Here is a 12,574-nt window from a genome sequence, read left to right as displayed (position 1 = left end):
ACAAAACAACAACAACATAATAACAACAACTGTTCCTTCTGCAAGGCTTGGCAGCCTCACTCTGCAAATATTCTCAAATCGGCTCAGAGTAAAAGTAAGAGTATTTTTCCTTTACCTTAATTTTACTAGTCCATTCAATGTCTCTGTCAAAGGTCTGTGTTTTAGTTCCTAATGGACAAAGTCGGGGGGGGGGGGGGGGGTCAGGTGAGGGTGTTTAAAGGGTCGGGGGGCATCAGTTGAAGCTGAAGGCTGGTGAGGGTGTTTAAAGGGTCGGGGGCATCAGATGAAGCTGAAGGGGTCAGTCTGTAAGGGGGCATCAGAACAGGCTGGTCAGGGTGGTCTGCGACGGGCTCCTGCACTCGTGGACGTCCATGCTGCCAGAGACAGAGGTTAACACAGAGGTGGGGTTGGTCAGGTCTGCCAGGGCGGTGGGGGTGCTGGAGGGGCTCATGGAGGAGTTGGAGATATCGGAGGCGGGTCCGGAGGGTGTGCCCCCCTGCAGGGTGGAGCCGTCTGAGGTCTTGTCCACGCCCGTGTTTTCCTGTCTCAGCAGGTTCCGGCGGAATTTGGCCCGAGCGTTCTGGAACCAGACCTGTGTACCACAGCAATGCAACATCATAGCAAATGTTAGTGATGGAACTGTGGGGAAAGACACGGTTTCAACTGGAATAACAGGCATGAAAAACAGAACGCATCAAAGCAAAATGACTGCTTTGTTTTCTGGGAGCGTTAATTAAAGCGGAGTGATTTTTACAGAATTTTTGTTCAGAAACCTTTTTGTCTCATTTTTTTCTTCAGTCGCCTAGATAATTTGCTGTCGTCTTTGTGGAAATCAAGCGCTCTCTGTTGTGATCCCCGCTCCCAATAATAAGCAGTAGATCTGTTTTTATTACTCCCACTCCTCACATTTCCTATCTGGAAATTGAAATAGAAAATGCTCCCTTGTTACTCGTTTGATTTCAAAATCCCATTATTCAATCATATTAGCTACCATCATAATACACTACAACATTTTCACTTTTTCTTTTGTGTGTAGTTTTTCTCATTTTGTTGAATATCAGGAACAATCCAGTGTAGGTGTGTGTGTCTGACCTGTAGGACACGCTTGGTGAGGCCAGTCTTCTGGGCCAGCTGCTTCAGGTCCTTGGCATCTGGGTTGTGGTTAATGGCAAAGTAGGACTTCATGGTCCTCAGCTGGTGGTGTTTGAAGGAGGTCCGCATGCGCTTGGTCTTCTGACTGGAGCTGTAAGAGTCCCTGTCCATAGAGTCACCGTCATTCTCATTACAGCTGAGTGCTGGAGGACACCACACACACACGCACATACAAATAAGATGTTGGTTAGACCACATGAACATGGTGTATCATTCAAGGACAAGTGAAGTTAAACATGACCATGTAATGTATTTTGCTGCATGATGTATTGGATGTATTAATTAAAATCAGCTAAATGCTGGCTTGTATGCACCCCAGCTGTCTTTTAATGCAACCTTTTAAGATTGGTTTAGTAATTAAATGTTTGGTAGAGAGCGTGGCAAGGAATACACACATCAGGGTAGAGGAATACAAACATGAAAAGCATAGGTATAATTAAACAGTGATTGTAAATTCAACCACAGCCTGACTATTAAACAGTAAAGTCTCTAATAAGGCTCTAACACACCACACAGTACCATAATCAAAATAGGATGTTATATTTATAACATATTTGATTTATTTGTGATATTTAACGAATTGCACATTTTTAGGCTTATACCCAAAAAGTGTTGTTAAATTCACAAAGTGTTGTTAAATTCACATACATTAAGCAGCATATTTCTAAACAAGTGATGCAAAATTATTGTTCCCTTTGTCAAGCACTCACGCTATATCATGTCATAGGCTACTGATTGTGTAAGACCTTGACCAATTAAAATATGTGAATAACTTTCTGGCTAGGGTTGTCAGGATTGTCTTTACATTTAGAGGTCTTCCGTTGTTAAATATGCATTGGCAGTTTGCAAAATAGAAATGCCAGTCTTCCCTGAAAACAGATGAATTGCGCTTAAGTAATAAGCACGTAATTAGGGGTATTTTTTATAGTCTTAACTTTAATAGTATAATAATAATAATAATTATTATTATTATTATTATTATAACTGTTTTGTTTGGTTGTTGCCTTATTAATTGTAATTATGCTATAGCCTGCGCTTGATAATCTACTCGTGGCTGCAAAAACATGACATATTTCCCTGACAGTATTTTCTTGGCAAATGCTTAAGTGTTGCTATCTTTTCATAACAGTTCAAACATATTCAATGCTGCATATGATAAATATTCGTCATTCAAATTCTTCAGAATAACACTTCAGAGTTCTGACAAGTGACCACAAACACCAGGCATACAGAAACAATATTTATCTTTCGCAATTTTTCAAATGCCATTGATAGGCTGATGTGAACTTTTCTAATAACATGGGAATAATTTTTGTTTTTGTTTCTGCAGGACCACAACACATTCAGAGACGTATGAGATCTTTATTCAAACACAACGTCGATTTCGTCCTTAAAAGATTGTTAGGTGACTTCAGATGTTAACTTTAGTCAATATTTGAATGCGTTGTTTATTAATACAGTAGGTTTATACTTTATGTCAGTCAGTGGCCCAATGGGTAGACAGTAGAGGGCAGTAACGGCCCGAAACACGCCCCATCCCCTTCCCACGAAGGTGTTGTGAGAAATGTTACTTTGGTTTACTGGATGAAGTATTGTAGCTCAAACAGATGACGAACCATGTGGAAAATCTTGATATGACCAAGTGATGCGTAGGCCTAAATTGAAAAGTTGTTTTAGGCTATATAGCCTATTTGAATAGACTAAAGTTAAATATCAGGTTCTTTCACTTTGTCCTTTATAAATCCCTTATTTTACAATCGACTTATTTTATGAACGGTGGAATGCACATGAAAACAGTTTAACACAACAACTGACGGTCATATTAAATTCTCAAGACCCAAACTTCGATCCGACAATTAGGCTTAGCCTATTGAAGGGCCTTCTTGGTGATATAAATTATGTTGCTGTTGCAACAACTGCTCTTCGTCCACTATCACAACTGGATAACTCGTCAAGTCTCGTTGATATCTTGTAGTGCACACACATTCTGGCCCGGTCCCAGAACAACCGGTCCCCGAGTGCGCAAACTCGAGCAGGGGAACTTTAGATGTCTGTAGGGCCTGACAAGTGGAAAATGGCTAAGGCGAAAGCCGGAATTTCAAAACAATTTTTTAAAGAGGACACGATAAGAAAATTATAGATACAACTTTCTCCTGCCACACACAGTTGAATTGTAGTGGGAGGGATTTTGGATACATAACCTGCATCAATTTAGAAAACAACCTCTTTATAATTTATTGGAAGAAATTATGTGAAAATGTTTTGAATATTAAGTCTAAATTAACACGGGCTTTAGTTTCTCCAGAGCACAAATAAGCTAATGCAATATTACACCCCCTAGGCTATATAGGCTTTTATGATATCAAAAAAAGAGGAACGTCCATGTGGTAAAAAGCATCTTTGTATGGTAAAATCAAAGAATAGGCTACATGTATTTTTGCTACGTGCTACGCTTAAATCAATGAACTGAAAGAAGTTGTTGAAATATTCGTTGGAAAATATTGGTCGCAAAAGCAATATAGGCTATCATAACTATCATATTTTTCGTGAGATTAAATTATGGAACCAAGAGGGCAAAACGTTTGGCACCTCTCTATTTGTTATGGTTGAGATGTTTAAAAACATTTGCCTAATGCAGGCAACCTCTGTAGGCCTATACAAATTGTATTACATCGAATATAGCTAATAGATTATTGAGAACAAGTAGGCTAGGCTACTGTTTCAATTATCATCGCATGAAGACTCACAGTCCCACCCCTTCGTTGCATATAATTGTTGTCCTGCGTTGTCAAAAGCAGGCCTTGGGAATAATTATAAATTGCACAGTATAGAAACTTTGTGAGGAGAGTGCTCATTGAGTCAATGTGGCAATATTCTGAACAGGCTTATTTTAAATGGAAATGTTATTACTGTAGTCTTACCGGCATTGTAGGCTGCTAAGTCTGCTCCTGGCCCGAGACTTTTCCTTTTCCTGGGCCGCCCTTTATGCACACTCCCCACGCCGTTGAAATAGGATAGTCCCAATGCGTTGGCAGGTCCCAGTCCTTTGTGAGAGTCTACATCCGCATGATTGAAATGTGTCTGATATTCCCCCTGTATGAGATTTTCAAAGTGCAGCCGACAGTACACCAGACTGTCTTTCATGCCAAAGTGGTCCCCAGTCGTTAGCATCTTGTTGCAGGATGTGCAGGTGAAACAGTTCAAGTGGTACACCAAGTCCCTGGCCCGCATCACCATCTCTGAGGCCGAGATCCCGAGGTGGCATCGGGCACATCTCTGGACCGAAAACCTTCTGTGGAGAGGACAGAACCTGTATGGTCAGTGCACCGACACATTTTGATCGGATGTAAATTAAGCCTATCCATTGTCAATTAGTAGCACATACAGTGGCAGTTACATTATGTGTGCACCAAAGCCTGCTTTGAAACAGAACAATGTAGCCTACAGTACTTTGAAACTCTCACACAGACCATATGTAATGCATTTTGTGCAAGGGCACTTCAACGTTTTGTCAAAGCTCAATATGACCTCGCTATAGGCCACATGAAAGCGTATTATATGTGGTTGTAATACCAAAATTAATAATTCGTGATGTGTGTATGGGATGACTCTTTTCAGGAAAAATCTGACAATAAATGTGTTTATTCTTCATAACCCAACACCTTTATTATTGAGGAATGGTTTAGCTCAGGTGTGCAGCACCATTTTGGGGGTTGATGGAGTTACCTGTAATAATCTTCCTTGCAGTAGATACTTCCGTCTTTACTGAAGCATGTGAGCTCGGACTCCAGGTTGAGTTTACACTCGCAGCACTTGAGACAGCGCATGTGCCACTGTTTGTCCACTGCGAGCAAGTAGTAGCGGTCAGCGATCTTCCCGCCGCAGCCCGCGCACAAAGACACCCTGTCGCTGTTCATGCACGACATGTTCTAAAAGACAACCAAACAAACACAAACTTGAAACACAGATCAACCACGTCATCAAACACCCATATCGAAATAATGTATCATTTCCGCCCCAAGATATGCTGCCTTTAGGATATGCTTCATTTAGCCTATCAGACATTCTTTTACATTTTATTTTTTGCATGAACATATTGTCTTTTATTATATCTGACTGAAAACATTACACCGAATAATACAGGCGTATGTAGACTAGAAATTAACATAATTTTGAAGTTCACATCAATTAAAATATGCCAGGTTATAGGTATATAGCTAAATGTATCCTATAGGCCTTACCATATCCTGTAATAAACATTTTGGGCATTTAAAGCGAATCATTCATAAACAACAACAAACAACAAAGCACATGCTATGTAGCATTCGAAATAAAAGGGCTTTACTCACACCAAGATTTACTATTACATAAATCATAATCGGATCAAAACACACTTACAAACCAACACACACACACACATTTTATTTTGTTAAAACTTTCACCTCACCTAATGTAATTTTGCTTAAAACTTTGTTTTGGCTAAAACTGCCTAACAAGACAAAACAATGCGATATAATAATAATAATAATAATAATAATAATAATAATAATAATAATAATACATAAATTATAGCATATAGTCGAAGAGATCAAAGATAAAACCACTTCCACCCACCCATAGGCTAAAAAGTGAAAGCCAATGTTATAATTAATTGATCATTTAACTTGTTACATTTTATCAATCGTTTTAGTCTAAAGCTATTTCCTAAAAAGTGTATATGAATTGTACCCTTATTTTTTAAGGGTATATACCTCATTTTTGCACAAAGAATTGATGAATGTGCAATGTTGTTTGTACAAGTTCAAAAGTAGAAAATTATGAAATATCCATTCCATTATGATGTCGTTTAAATTCACAACATATCTAACGCCAAAGCAACGCATGCTTAAAAACACTTGATTGTGCATAAAAAAACCGTGATATTTGCTATTAACAGATTAGCATATGAATATGAATTCATTAGCCTATTAGTAGGCTACATTATTAGATTACTCTAAATTGTTTTGTGATAGCGATTCAAAATAATTCCATAAGAATAAATAGGCTGCATTGTTTAAGATAAAAATAATAATAAACTCAAAAAGCAAGTTCTTTCTTAGTCCAACAAGTTTTAACAGCCTATCCCACGTCAAGTATTTTTAATATCCCAAGTATGATGTTATAGTTCACTACTCTTACTGCATGTTTGCATGAACGTGTTGTTGCTCATTATGATATTTGTACACAACTGCTCTCAATTTGCGATTGCAATCGCCCTAAGCGTGGTTGTTTAGTTGCCTACCGTTTCAGATTCTTCCATATCTATGGCCGAACTGATAGCTGCGGATTCACTCTTTCCTCTCCGGTCCATTTCTTCCACAACAATGTGCATTTCGCCTCCAGGGAGGCCGTGGAAAAGCATCGTTGCCGGAGACGGGATGATGTTATACGTGTTTTCCTCAAATCTGAAACCCAAGATTTCCATAAAACGCAAATCTATAGCCCGTGCATTGGCAGTCAGATTATTTCCCTTCTTGGTGTGACAAGGAAGAATTCCAGATCAGAAGAAAATATGAGGCAAAAATGGACACGTGTTCTCCACGCTACGCATCATCTGCCAATGGAAATCATTATCCGAATCTCTGCATCTCTCTCTCATAACATATAATTCATTAATTAAAGTGACGGAATCCGTCGATTTACTAATGCTCATTAATTCTATGCAGCATATAAATATATTTTTATATTATCATGGGAGAAGAAATGCCATTTGCAAAATAATTCCTAAGGAATGAAAAACATACCAACTATCGAAGCCCTGCATGGGTCTGCTACTGGTCCCTCCTATTTCTTCAGAGGTATTTGGATTAAAACATTTAGCAGGGCATTAGTAAACGAATGAATTAGTCCTTTGCCGACCAATACTAACTCGATCAATGAACACTGACACTACTTCTATTGGAAATCATCAACTGTACCAAAATGATTTCCACACGAATCGAAGGAAGAGAACAAATCAAGAACACAACAGCGTCTGTGAGAATGTAGGCGCGTGCATCTCCATGTAGTTGCCTCCTTGTCAGTTTGTCATTGAACTCAAATGCAGTGTCCAAGTTGGTGTTAGAGCAGTTTAGATTATATCAAAATACATACACATGTAGCCTATGCTTTTCCAGAAAAACAAAAGCTATAACTAGTTGGCAAATAAATATGTTTGCATTTAGATCCCGTTGGAGGTCTGAGAGAAGCTGTTTTCCTTCAGCAGTTTTTTCGTTTTGCCAAGAAAGCTACATGTGAGTAATCGAGGAGGAGGAATTTACTTTACATTCAGTAACAAGGCAAGACTCGAGCAGGCAGCCCTATCACTGTCCCACGGTCTCTGGCCTTGCGATACACTCCGCGCCTTTTCTACAGGGACCCATACGTCACGTCCCACGATTTATGTTCATTGGTTGTTCAACATCGTCGAATTCTTATTTTACTGCTGCGGAAGAAGTATGCAGACTAGTAGCCAATTCTTTCTTTGGTTGCCCATGACATACTGTTTAGACGCATAATTTCTGTGTTGCATTTAACAAAATATTTGAATACCTTTAGTGCTTATCTAGTCTAAAACAACATGACAAGAAGAAGAAGAAGAAGAAGAAGAAGAAGAAGAAGAAGAAGAAGAACACATTGATTTGATAGCGGTGCAAAGATTTTAGTGCACATTATGGTGATCTGTTGGACCATTGTCACTGACATTTCATGCATCTTTCTTTCTTTTTCTTTCTTTCTTTCTTTCTTTCTTTCTTTCTTTCTTTCTTTCTTTCTTTCTTTCTTTCTTTCTTTCTTTCTTTCTTTCTTTCTTTCTTTCTTTTTTCGCACTCTCTCTCTCTCTCTCTCTCTCTCTCTCTCTCTCTCTCTCTCTCTCTCTCTCTCTCTCTATATATATATATATATATATATATATATATATATATATCACTCTCTCTCTCTCTCTCTCTCTCTCTCTCTCTCTCTCTCTCTCTCTCTCTCTCTCTTTCTTTCTTTCTTTCTGATCCACCCTGACCCGTCTATTAGATCGCTATATCTGTCAGTACAGGCCTTACTGTAATTGCCTTTTTTTTTCTTCAGGCACATGGTTCTATGTTCGACAAACAGTTGTTATTTAACATCAAATGTAACCAATCACAGCCATATAGTATCTACTGCATCACCTTCAAATGCTTGGGATCAAGGACAGTGCACAATGAATCATTATGGACATCAAATTCTATTTTGTAGTGTAAGAAGACATTCATTGAGAAATTCCAGAGATAATAGTCAATATGCACTGTGAACCCTGATAAGTTCAGGCTGCTCAAACATTTTGAGGAAACAGATTACCTAAAAAAATATAGTTAAGAAACATAAATAGCTGAAGTGAGCAGTACTACCTTCACATGAGTAATACAAATGCATTTTTTTTTGTAGAGTATACTGAAATGTAACACCCCCACTAAGCCACGCCTCCAATAATTTCCCAGTATGCCTCTTCGATTGAATTGTAGACTTACCACTCTCGCAGTCGGCATTCCAATTAATTCCAAAGGTGTTCGATGGGGTTGAGGTCAGGGCTCTGTGCAGGCCAGTCAAGTTCTTCCACACGAATCTCGACAAACCATTTCTTTATGGACCTCGCTTTTGTGCATGGGGGCATTGTCATGCTAAAACAGGAAAGGACCTTCCCCAAACTGTTGCCACAAAGTTGGAAGCACAGAATCATCTAAAATGTAATTGTATGCTGTAGCGTTAAGATTTCCCTTCACTGGAACTAAGTAGCCAAACCATGAAAAACAGCCTTAGACCATTATTCCTCCTTCACCAAACTTTACAGTTGGCACTACGCATTGGGGCAGGTAGCATTTTCCTGGCATCCGCCAAACCCAGATTCGTCCGTCGGACTGCCAGATGGTGAAGCATGATTCATCTCTCCAGAGAACATGTTTCCACTGCTCCAGAGTCCAATGGCGGCGAGCTTTACACCGCTCCAGCCTACTCTTGGCATTGCGCATGGTGATCTTAGACTTGTGTGCGACTGCTCGGCCATGGAAGCTCCCGACGAACAGTTATTGTGCTGACGTTGCTTCGAGAGGCGCTACGCGCTTCAGCACTCGCCGGTCCCTGTCTGTGAGCTTGTGTGGCCTACCACTTGTTGTTGCTCCTAGATGTTTCCACTTCACAATAACAGCATTTACAGTTGACCGCAGCTCTAGCAAGGCAGAAATTTGACAAACTGACTTGTTGGAAAGGTGGCATCCTATGACGGTGCCACGTTAAAAGTCACTGAGCTCTTCAGTAAGGCCATTCTACTGCCAATGTTTGTCTATGGAGATTGCATGGCGGTGTGCTCAATTTTATACACCTGTCAGCAACGGAATCCACTAATTTGAAGGGGTGTCCACATACTTTTGTATATATTTTCTATCATAAGGCCTTATACAGTGGCCTGAAACTCATAGTTTACAGGCCACATCAGGCCTGCAAGTAGGGTTGCAAAATTCCACAAACTTTCCAGTAATCTTCCAATGAGGATTTCTGGAAATGTTGCAACCTTAACTGTAAATCACATTATGCTGGCTTGCAAAGGGATGTGTTATTCTTATTGGAATCTAGCCAGCCTTAGGCTATCCAACAGTTAAAATTTGTATTCACCCGCAACCTGCATTCATAATGACTGCCAGGGTTAAGAACAGTGGGAGGAGCCATTTAAACTGGATCAACCATTTCAGTAAGGGGTGCAACATTTCAATGATTGGATTAGTTTAGAAATGTTTTATTTATCTTTTTGTAGCATAACATTTATCAATCAATTACTCAATGTACTTGCAGAAATACAGATATGAAAAACAATTCCAGAAAATCGACCTGCAGTAGAGCATGTTGTGAAAAAAGTTAATTTGTTATCATATCTTTAAAAAATGTAGTTGGTGTGACTTCTCATTTAGTTTAGAGTCAGTACCACATAAACATTTGAAGTAATAATGACTTTTCATTGACTTTGAGTACAATTTACTAGAAGTATTTGAGTTAAAAATGCCTTGGGGTTTACAGTGTGCCATTTGGAATGAAGGTTCCATCATAACTGGTGTTGTTGTATATATTTCAATGTTGTTTTCGATTTGTTTAATCTGGAGCTAAACTACATTTCGACAAATAGGCCTACAAGAGATTATCTTTAATTTTCTTTAAAAGTCCACTCCAGATAATAATCTCTCAGGGGTTTACTGGCCCATAGTAAAAGAAAAGAAAATGTAATGTACATTTTTCACACTGTTGTCCTTCTTTAGCATTAGAATAACAAACCGATATTTATCCAAATTGCATTGGTATTTACAAAAAAAGAAAAAAAATATTATGTTATTAGAACTACCTGCAACAAATTCCTATCAGAAATTAAGGCCCATGTTTAATCCATAAACAAATCAAAGCAACAGCAAATTCTCAATAGGTCTCCAACATAGAGGCATTTTTCTTCAGTCATAAACTCATATTTGCCTGTCCGTGTCAACGGCATGCATCCAACAATTCGTGATGTGAAGTTAACAGAATAGGCATGCACCTCGTGCAGCGCCAATCATTTTAGGTTAAATTAAGAATTGAAGATGTGTCTGTTTTAATGACACACACTTCAATATGAATGATTTCAATAGGCTTCCCATCTAATTTCCTATGGTTTCAAACCAGTGTTGCGTGGTGGGTGACGCTGCTGTCCATGGCCATATGGTGCTTTCAAGACAACCGGGAACTCGGAAAGAAACTTGGTCAAACTTGGTCCTCTGTAGCTCAGCTGGTAGAGCACGGCGCTTGTAACGCCAAGGTAGTGGGTTCGATCCCCGGGACCACCCATACACAAAAAAAATGTATGCACGCACGACTGTAAGTCGCTTTGGATAAAAGCGTCTGCTAAATGGCATTTTATTATTTTATCATGACGTCAGTGATCTTCAGGTCGGATAGTCGGAGTTCTAGAAAGATGCCCGAGTTTCCGACTTGGACTAAGCCCCTACTCTGGATCCGCTCTTCTAATTAGCTCCGTGATCTTAATTGGGAGGGGAGTTTGGACTTCATCATCAGAGGAGGACTTACCATGTTCAGGAAAATAATGGGCGACAGAAAATGCCTCAGATATGTGTGTGAGAAAATGACATCCATAGAATGTTGTTTCTCAAAAGGACACTGTCAGGACCAGTCACACTGTTCCCCATTAAAACCATCACATTTTATAGAATATACTATTCTTCATCGATGGCAAAGGAAACGAGAAGAAATGGAATAGCAGGGCACCAACATTTTTGCACTTATTTGTTCGATTTCTGTCTCAGATTTCAACAATGGAAAATTCCCACCTATAATAGTGTATATGAAGAGAGTCCAAAATCCAATTAGGACAATCAAAACGTAATGTTTCTATCACTCCTGACTAACCATAAAAGTCTATATTTTGAGTTTTCCAAGCTTTATCTTTCAACTTTCAACAGTAGCCTGCTAAAGGACTGCAAAACAACAATATGATAATAATCATGATTATTATCATGCAGGCCTAATCAATCATAATATTATAGTAATACAAATATAATTAACCATATGCTAATTAATTATGATAAAAATTATCACTTCACTATTTCACAATCACCCTATCATTTTGCCTCATTTTTATGTTCCTTTCCCCCTATCTCCTGATCAGCAGGGGTATACATGTAGTTGCATATTGGAGGAGACGCTTGTGGTGGTGGAGGTCTTGAAAGTAGCCTAGCCCACTGATAAATAATACCCGTTCCTTCCTAGAACAGAAAGCCTGCGTTTATTTTAAAGTTTTATAGCACAAATAGGAAGAGGCATGTTAAGCTCCTAAATCCTTATGCAAATCAACCCCTGTGTAATACCCTTAATTGAATACATGCATATTTATCATATGCGTTCTCTGTCTGGAATAATGCTGGTTTATACATTAAACATTGTGGCACCAGGCATGACTGCGGGCGTGTATGAAATATGATATTGCGATGATCTCCTAGAAAAAAAGAGAAAGCGATGAGGTGTATTTTCAAGCTCAAATTGTCTCAATAATAACTATTTTTATTAAATGGGACTTGATTTCGTCAGGTCTCACAATTGTCCCCTCACGTGCTCAGCATGAAGTGCAATCAAAAACCTACTTACAATCGTGCCGATTTTATGTAAACAATTAGGACATGATCTTGTTCTGTTGTTTCACTAGCATACGTAGTGATTTTAACGTATCCCCTTATCCGTCTGGGCTGTTGAAGTCAAAGTCAATAAGGTTGGTTCAGTCGACTATGGAACCAACACACCAGAGCGCTCTTTTGTCTAAAGACCGCTAGTGTTGGAATATCCCCTGGTGACAATTATTTCAAGGCATTGTCAAATTGACAACACTCCACGCACATTTCTTCTTATT

At 39.0% G+C, this 12,574-nt stretch overlaps 1 protein-coding gene across 1 annotated transcript; it reads right to left on the bottom strand.

Annotated features, from left to right (window-relative positions):
- Positions 1 to 316: 316 nt before the first annotated feature.
- LOC311141855 (LIM/homeobox protein Lhx2-like) lies at positions 317 to 6,619 on the bottom strand (the record flags this gene model as incomplete). Its single annotated transcript, XM_084177348.1, has 5 exons — positions 6,434 to 6,619; positions 4,879 to 5,081; positions 4,074 to 4,444; positions 1,093 to 1,295; positions 317 to 592 (listed from the first exon to the last, which is right to left on the bottom strand). The coding sequence occupies exons 1-5, from the start codon at positions 6,614 to 6,616 to the stop codon at positions 317 to 319; spliced, it is 1,236 nt and encodes a 411-aa protein (XP_084033474.1). The 5' UTR covers positions 6,617 to 6,619.
- Between the last annotated feature and the right edge of the window lie 5,955 nt (positions 6,620 to 12,574).

Source organism: Coregonus lavaretus (genome assembly GCF_964263955.1).
Source record: "Coregonus lavaretus genome assembly, chromosome: 14".
Lineage (NCBI taxonomy): Eukaryota > Metazoa > Chordata > Actinopteri > Salmoniformes > Salmonidae > Coregonus > Coregonus lavaretus.
The sequence above is the reverse complement of the archived record's forward strand: the minus strand, read 5'-3'. Positions and strand labels throughout refer to the sequence as shown.